We start from the raw sequence: 9,231 nt of genomic DNA on the forward strand, positions 1-9,231 counted from the left end.
GATGCTTTTTATTCATCACGATCACGGAATTAAACCTGCAAATGTGTCTCTGCAGAAATGTTTAATTGTGGCTTCAGGGATATTTGCTTGGCAAGGGGGTCTTGACTGAAATTCAAGGTTTTCTTAGGCCGCACGTTGTCTCTCAAGTTCAGCCAATAAGAATTGGAAATTCTAATGTCGGCCATTACTGGAGACTGTATTCTTTTCTACTCATTCCTGCATGCAGACTCTCCGGTAAACTACTACCGAGCGGCCAGTGGAGCCTATTCCTGTTCAACAAGGAACCCTGAATCCTTTGGGTGCTTTCCCTTGCACGCCTCAAGTATGAAGCCAGTAATTGAATCCAGGTACAGTTAAAAATCAAATGAACTGCGCCTTTCAGACGATCTCTGATAGGGTACGGTTATGGTGAGAAAGCGGGCCATCACGCCCAGTCATCTGTCTTGACAAATGTGAACAACCTAGTGGTGAAGTTAAAGTACTACTACTACTCCTCCGCATCGAGAGGAGCCAGATGAGGTGGCTGGGGCATCTGATTCGGATGCCTCCTGGACGCCTCCCTGGTGAGGTGTTCCAGGTTCGTCCCACCGGAAAGAGACCCGGAAGACGACCCAGGACACGCAGGAGAGACTATGTCTCTCGGGTGCCTCGGGAACACCTCGGGATCTCTCCGGAAGAGCTGCAAGAAGTGGCTGGGGGAAAGGGAAGTCTGAGTATCCCTGCTGAAGCTACTTCCCCCGCGACCTGACCTGGAAAAGCAGTAGATAATGGATGGATGGAGGGATAGCTTGCACCAAATCTTCATCCGTTACTTCCTTGAAACTGCTGCCGACCTTTATGAGAAGGGAGTGCTGCACCATAGTTTTTTGGGACACATTTAGATCGATGTAGGAATAAAAATGAATCAAGGGATCAATGGATCAGGTTCAGAAACTCATCAACTGATTTTATCCAGCGAAAGTCTGGTACAGCCGTAATGCACCCTTGAACAGGTTGAGAAGTGTGATAGTATGTACAGTACGTCTTTTCAGGACGAGCATGCAAATCCGCAGGGGATCATTCCTGATCGTGTAGTGGCGAGTCTGGCTTGCTCCGTGGATGTTTTATTTTTTTTTTTTTCCTCCCAGAGACAAGGACAGGGAGTCTTGGAACGGAATCATTTGTAAAGGCCCTTCAAGGTCACAGCGTCTCACTTTTCACTGCTCTTCGGTTGTTACTCACTCGCCCTCCGCTTGTGTGATTGCAGACGCGCCAAACTCCGGCTGTACTTGGAGCAGCTGAAGAAGCTGGTGCCTTTGGGTCCAGACAGTACCAGACACACCACACTGAGCTTGCTGAAAAGGGCCAAGATGCACATCAAGGTACAGAAGGACCCTGAACAAACTACACACGACAATACGATATTTACAAAAGAACACCACGCCCATAATGAAGCATGTTGCCTTTGAGCACGTTATTTTGTTCAGCTGGAACTTTAGGCAAGGTAGCAGGACTTCAATCAGAGCCGTTCCAAATACCCTAAAACCTTCAGATGTCCGCTTAAAAGCAAAGACGAAGAGGAAACGTTTGTTATGTTTACCCGCAGCAGAAGCAGCAGTGCCGTGTGGTTGGGGAAAATCCAGTTTTAACCCTTCGTTTCCTCTTTATTGTGCATGCCGTCTATGTGTAAACATCGTTGCCAGATCACTGTCGTACTGTTGTCTCACCTCGAAAGAGCATTTAAGTGGGAAAATGCTTTTTACTTCACCACCACCACAAAAAAAAAAAAAACAACCTCAAATAACCCACACGATCCAGTCCCACGCTAAGGCAAAGCACAGCAAATTAATTTTTTTATGCTCGGTCATTTGGCCACTTCCTTCTTCAGTGTTGAAACGCGCTTGTTAAATACATTCTTTTGTAACTCGGGCTAGTTGACGTGAAAAAGGTTTCATTTTTGGTCAGCTCTCTTTACAGCCGTTATTGCTAAATATGCAAGAATATTTCTCCCGTTGTCTGTCACGATCTTAAACTTCATCATCTTATGGGCCGAGTGTGACAAATCGAGCGGCGACAGGCTTTTTGTACGGAACTAGTAACCACCGCGCCGTCGGTATCTGACCTTGAACGCCGCCGGCTTGAAATGAGTCTCGATCTTCGGGAAATTTTGCAAACATTTCTCCTGCAAACTCGCGTCACCCAACGTGTTTTGCGGGCTTTTGTCCGTGTCTGTTTGCAGAAGCTGGAAGAGCAGGACAGGAAGGCTTTAAACATGAAGGAGCAGCTGCAGAGAGAGCACCGCTACCTCAAACGTCGCCTGGAGCAGCTCTCTGTGTCCGGATCCGTGGAACGCATCCGCACGGACAGCATGGGCTCCACCATCTCCTCCGACTCGGAGCAAGGTACGCTGGGGATATCTGACTGTTGGGACCGCTGACTGGCAGTGAAATGACAACAGCAACTGGATATAGAGAATATATGTATTCCTGAATACCAAATAGCAGTGTCGGTTGTAAATCCAGCCCGACGGTGGTCTGGGCCTGACCTTCATACGTGCTTTGACTCAAGTCGTGAGCTGGAGGTGCCTGAAACACACGTTGACGCCGTATCTGTTTGTTCCAGTGCCGTAGTTGCGTTCCTCTGGCTGGTCTCCGACCTGTGGGGCTCACAACAACCTAAGTGGAAAGCCACTTCGTTATTAGCCTCGACCTTGCCCTCAGGTGATGTCAGAAGTTTATCACGTCACAGTAGACAGTAAAATAGATTGAACAGATGTCTTTCTGGCTCAAGATACTCGCTGGAAGGAGAAGCCAACCTCACCTTGGCAGAATTTGGACCATTTTTTTTGCATAATTGTATCGGTACTAGCAGTCTGATGCTAAATTACATGCTTCATGTGGAGAATTTAACAAAAAATAACACGAAAGAAAGTGATGAGGCTCTTATTTGGAGTACCGTAATTCCGGGCCGACAGAGCGCACCTGGTTATAAGCCTCATCGAGTACATTTGTAAAGGAGATACCATTTGGTACATACATACGCCGCAACTGTGTAAAAGCCGCAAGTCCCCACATTGACCCATATTCAAACACTAGGTATTTACAAAGAAAGACGGTACACAGAAAGAGTTTAATGCTAGCGTTAGCACTAGCGCTAACGCTAACACGGCCAGTTAAAATAAAACTTACCGATAAATATCACTGAGACACGCCAGTAACACAGCAGCAACACGGTAGCAAAGCGCTAACGCTAGCACAGCGCTAACCTGGCCGGTAAAAGTCACATCCTTAGCACATACATTCCACCAGTCTCATTCTTACCTTTTCCGCTCAAGTGCCCCCTTGCGGCCGTTAGAAAAAAATGCACAAATTAGCATAAACTGCAGGTTTGAAAGGGTGTGGAGAAAAGTCGCGGCTTGTAGGCCGGAAATGACGGTAATCTGTAAAAAACGAGTCCGCGTTATTTAACAATTATGCAACCCACGTTCCAATAAGAAAGTGCGAATCAGATGCAGCTATTATTTTATTGGTCCATTTGATGTCGCCATCCTCATGTTCTATGTGCTTAATAAGGCCAAATGGGTGTTGTTGGCTGTTATTAGCCGAGGTTAGCGGCTGGATAACTGTTAGCCGGTCTTACCTGTTGAGTGTTTGTTGTGGGCCATAGAAGCTGGTGTAAAATTATTGTGTTTATGAAACATCTCTTTTTGTTGATTTACATTTTTTTAAATGATTGAAAGTGCACCGGCACCTTTGTCTACCCTTGAGCACTTGCTGGGGCACGCCAATAAGTTCCATCTAGTATTGGTAGGCTAACAATGTTTTTGTTATTTCGTATTTACGCTGGTCCACGTGCTGTCATGTACGACAATTCTGGCAACAACAACAAAAAAGATGTCTGTGAAGCTTTAAGGTCGAGATTTTGCGTCAACCTTTGTTTGTGATCATATTCGATCTATTCGAGTCGTAGTTTCAGTGCTAAAATGTGCCATGACGCACTCACTCCGGTTCTATTATGGAGGAACCAACACTTTGTTTTTGCCCCCAGGCAGAAAGAGGCGACATCTGTTTGAGGTGTGGCTCAAATGCAATTCACGTGGGCGAAGCGTCTGGTTATTCATCGGGGCATTATTAGAGGAAATTCAGTATACAGTGAACCGAGTCCCGGTTTTGCTTCACAAATCCACCACGTGGAACTTACCTTAACTCTTCCCTGAAAAAGTCCCCCACTTGGGTCTTTTTATGCTCTTTCTTTCATGTCCTAAAATGCCACAAGATGGCGCCAAAGCCCTGGCTAATAAGAAAGTGGTCATTGGTGTCAAAGAAATACTGTGGACGTGAACGCTCGAGCTTGACTAGGGGATCTTTGTAAGTTGGGTAGGAATTTTAGTTTAGCCTGGGTTGTTAGTGGAAGAGTATACAGAGAGTTTTTGCTACATGATTTTTTTTTTAAAATAAAAATCAAAGAAGACGGCACGGTGGATCAGCTGGGAAAGCGATGGCCTCACAATTTTGAGGTCGCTGGTTCAATCCCGGCTCCGCCTGTGTGAAGTTTGCATGTTCTTCCCTGTGCCTGCGTGGGTTTCCTCCAAGGACTCCGGTTTCCTCCCACAAAACATTAATTGGACACTCTAAATTGCCCCATGGTGTGATTGTGAGTGCGGCTGTTTGTCTCCATGTGGCCTGCGATTGGCTGGCGACCAGTTCAGGGTGTACCCCGCCTCCTGGCCGTTGACAACTGGGATACGCTCCGGCACTCCCCATGACCCTTGTGAGGATAATTGGCCAAGAAAATGGATGGATGGATATTCATTTTGAAATGTAACATTGTAAAATGAGTGAATTACGATCATTTTAATGGTTTAAACTTTTAATATAGGCACTTACGAATGTTTTACAGCACAATGAAAACAGTGTTTGGGCATGCAGGACATTAATTTACAATATTTTGGTTTAATCCGCAAGTCCTCCTATAAATCATTTCACGGTCGGGATGGAATTCAATGCTTTATTCTCATTTTTTGTGTGCGCGCCCAGAGGTCGACATCGAGGGTATGGAGTTCACCCCTGTGGAGGTGGACAGCGTGGGGAGCATCAGTGACCCCGAGGGAGAGGAGGTGGAGGATGAAGAGGAGGAGGAGGAAGAGGAGGAGGAGGACCACTACGGCCTCCAGAGCAGCTCCAGCGACACCAGCTACACGGCCCCACATTCCCACAGACTGCAGCCACACCACTGTTAGACTTCCCGTGGCCCGACGATCCAGTTTCTACAACGCCGCCGCCATCGTGGCTGTGCGCACCCCCGCGAGCCACATCAGATCAGCCCACAAAGGGCGCCACCAGACGAATACCACTCAAGCCTTCCCTAGCTGGCCCCACCTCAACCTGTTCTATCCTGTCCCAACCGGCCAATTAAAACAACAACAACAACAACAACAACAACCCACCAAGCAACTAACCAACAGCGACCCAGCAAGCGAGCGGCGTCTTTGCCATGTTAGCTGCGGGCTCGCAGACAGCAGCGGGGGACTTTTGTGGTGAGATGGATAGCTTTAACTTGTACATCAGGATTTGGGAATCTGCGCGTACGTCTGCGTGTTCGTGAGTCAGACGGCAAAAAAAAAACAAAAAAAAAAACCTCCGTGTGTCATCGCCGCGTGGCGATGGACACAAAGACAAAGGCCTTAAAGTATGCAAATCACCTGCGTCAGTTTCCGCGGCCCCGTGCGCAACTTTAGGACCTCGTGAGCCCGCCGGGCGAGCAAAAAATCGGCAGCGGGAGGGAAGAGCAAGCCGGCGCCGCGTTCAGGAAACGCTTTCGCTGAGCACCGGAGAGGTGACGGGCAACCACTTAGCCTGCTTCTCCAATATCACGACAAGCCCCCGTCAAATGTCTTGGAAATTGTACTTGTATTTAACCAGCGCTTAGTCAGAGCCGAAGCGCCAGTTGTGTTCAGAATAATCGCAGCAGTTTGACGAAAGGAAAAAGTAATACAAGCTTAAATCCTTGTACTGTAGGGCGGGTCCCCGGTTCACAGCGGAGTTCCGTTCTTCCGACAGCGACGTAACCCAAAGTCGCAACGGAATCCAGCCTGGCACCAACCTTTGCAGTAGCAAAAAGTAGTAAAGACGTAATTACAGTAAAACCCTTCTTGGCTGTCCAATTCCGCGCTGTCCTCATTTGTCCGATTCTGGATGATCGCACGCTTTTTTCGGAGCTAGCGCGGCTTCGTCGGTTCACAACGGACTTCTGTTATCAAGGAGGCCCGAATTTGTCAGTAGTACTATTTAGTCTATCTGTAATGTCAGAATTATTGAAAACACTTGAATGAAAAGCACTTCCAGGCTGAACATATAAAAGATTCAAATAATGTACAGGAAGTGCGACGCAAATTGACGTGAGTGCGTTTTCGTACGCCTCTGCGTAAACTACTTGATTTCATGTTTGTGAATTGGTACTGTAATTCCCAGCCTACAAGCCGTGACTTTTTTTCACAGCCGCCACTCTAGTTAATGTTAGCGTCCCCACGTTAGCATTAGCACCACCGCGCTAGCGTTAGCACCGCCGTGTTAGCGTTACCACCGCCGCGTTAGCATTAGCACCGCTGCGCGAGCGTGGCCATGCTAGCGTTAAACTCTTTCTGTGTACCGAGGTTTATCACTAGGTGGGCTCTGTAGGCCGGGAATTATTGTAATAAGTTCTATTCCCATACGCTAAAATGTTCCGGGGACTCTGCACATTTCAAACATTCTACTTCATATTAAATGAGAAAAAGGATCTAATGTGTAACTCCTTCAGGGAAGCTGAAGGAAGAAAAAAAAATAGCTGTAACTTTTCTTTCAAGAATGCGAGTGCTTTGCGTCTGTGTCACGTGGATCGGACCGATTTTAATATTCTGCCACTATCCTGAACACAGCTGTCGTACACAAATCATGACCCGAATAGCATAAAAGTACTTTTGGAACATTTTAGAAAGTCAAGAAACACCAATCCAGTCGCCTCGATCGAACCTTGGGCGATTACTATGACCCATGCTGTTATTTTCCGTTTTTGTTCATTTTTAATGCTGTTCTGACAGTAACCTGAAAAACGATTTGCCGAAATGATTGTGAGGCGAACCATATTTGGGAAACGGCCCCATTGGGCCCGCCTGTGGGCGCTAAAGTGAGCTGCGTCGCGTCGGGCTCGCCGTCTCCGAATCAAGCAGCGACGGGCCTACAAAAACAAGCCGGTGCGGAGTCGCAGAGCTGCCGCGGAGAACACTAGCGACTCGACGGTGTATCGTTCCAATTTTTATTTGTAATTTTTTTTGGGTTGGGTCGCCTCACCACTCCTCCACACTACTGACCACTACACTATAAGACCTTAAGCTGTGGATGGACTACTATGGGATTTTTTTTTTATTTTTGGCAACTCTATCGTCTCAGTAGCGAAGCGATGTAGCAGAGCATTTGGGGGAGAGGGGGGGGGGGGGGGGCGCTTCCTCCGACCGACTCTTTCCAATGGTTCCGGTTGGACCGCAAACAAAAATTCAAATACGCCTAATCTTCTTACCAACTGTCAGAATCAGCAGCTCTGTCACCGTTGAGATTTTTATTTATATTATTATTGTTGTTTTTTTTTTTTTTACACTGTTCAACAATCATTCCTATTTTGTAAGAAGAAAATGAAAAATAATTTTCCCCCCAAACCTTTCTGGAAGATTCCAAACGACTATAGATGGTGGCGGGGGCGCTTCTGTCGGCCACTTCAAGCAACATTTTTGCGAAAACTGGTGCGTCATGTTAGGCCTTGTATAAAAAAAAAATAAAAAAATGTAAATATGAAAGGCTAAAAATATCTCTAACCCACACACACAAAAAAAATTGCTATATTCGCCAGTCTATTTCTCGCCTTATAGTTTGTATTTTATTTTCCTACGTCTCTTTTAAAAAGACAAAAAAAGTGAGTATATATAGATGATATAGATGAATATTTATTTGTGCATACATCCAGTATATACATTTTTGTATATATAATATGCAAAACTATATGGCTGTATACACAAATACAATAGAAAAGCCTTTACAGAGAAAGTAATGCTGTCCAAGTGGTTTTTAGTTCATAACTGGCCCCAAAATTGTCCCAAAATTTGCTTTTGTTTCCATGAATTTTTTTTTAAACTTTTTATTTTTGCGTCACTCATTTATTTTTTTAAAATTAAATTCTCTGAATTTTCCTTCTTTTTCTCACTCGAAAATCTTTAGACCATTCCGGTACAATCACAAAAAGAAAATTAAACTTTAACAAAATTTTGAATTTACTCTTGTAAAAACATCACAAGAAGTGATTACCTTTTTTTAAAAAAAAAAAAAATTACAGTTTTGGCTGAATTCACATAAATGTAATTTTTTTCTTTAGCAATGTTAATAATTTTTTTTAAAAAAAAGCTTTTCTTTAAATATTACAACTTTTTTGTTGTTTTATTATTACAGCTTCTGGTAATTTTTTTTTCTTTTTCTCCCATTTAGCATTTTTTTTAATTTGTCTTTTTCTCCTTGCAACATTACAACTCCATGTTGCTATTACTATTGGTTTTTTCTTTTATTTCAGATTTTTTTTTTCTCTCAAAATGGACGACAGTATTTTTGCAAACTGATTTTCGCCAGATTTTTTTTTCTCATTTCTGCTCAGCATTTTTCCCCTCTTAAAATGTCATTTTTCTTTCATTATTGCAATGCTTTAGTTTTAATAATGCAATTTTCTCATAATTTTTTTTTCTTTTAATTTTATTTTTTGTAGTCCTAACACATTAAATGCAGTTCAGTACCACCGGCGACAGCGCTTTACCTTCCCTGTAAAGGCCGACTCGCGGACGCAGCGTGGCGAGGTCGTGCAGGTGTACCTAATGTAGTGGCCGCTGAGTGTGTGTTTTGACTTTCTATGGAGAAAAAAAAAATATATTAAAAAAATGAAAGATGGCTCCTTGTAACGCGAGAGACTTGTGGAAGGGAGTTCGGGGGAGCAGACTTTCCTGCTGCGTTCTGTGCCTTGGTGAGCCGCCCACGGCCCTGACCCCGCCCCCAAAACCCGGGTCCCCCCACTCAGCCCCCCCCAACCAACTGGAAACATCAACCAAAAAACACTTCCAACCAGCAGGGGGCATGCCGGGAGAGGTCCGCGCACCTCTTCTCCTCCAGACTTTTGGTGACCCCCCCCCCTTCAGCCAGACTACACTGGTAACGCCCCTCGGCAGCTTCCAGTCGCCCCCCC

The 9,231-nt window shown here is 45.2% G+C and overlaps 1 protein-coding gene across 1 annotated transcript in view; it reads left to right on the forward strand.

Annotated features, from left to right (window-relative positions):
- The window catches only part of mxd4 (MAX dimerization protein 4), a 33,531-nt gene extending 25,923 nt beyond the window's left edge, over window positions 1–7,608 (forward strand). Inside the window, exons 4-6 of the mRNA XM_061830822.1 lie at window positions 1,247–1,361; window positions 2,219–2,381; window positions 5,016–7,608. Coding sequence (XP_061686806.1) covers window positions 1,247–1,361; window positions 2,219–2,381; window positions 5,016–5,218 — 481 coding nt within the window. The 3' untranslated portion in view covers window positions 5,219–7,608. The remainder of the gene's footprint in view (window positions 1–1,246; window positions 1,362–2,218; window positions 2,382–5,015) is intronic.
- The last annotated feature ends 1,623 nt before the right edge of the window (window positions 7,609–9,231 follow it).

This window comes from Syngnathoides biaculeatus, chromosome 9 (genome assembly GCF_019802595.1).
Source record: "Syngnathoides biaculeatus isolate LvHL_M chromosome 9, ASM1980259v1, whole genome shotgun sequence".
Taxonomy (NCBI): domain Eukaryota; kingdom Metazoa; phylum Chordata; class Actinopteri; order Syngnathiformes; family Syngnathidae; genus Syngnathoides; species Syngnathoides biaculeatus.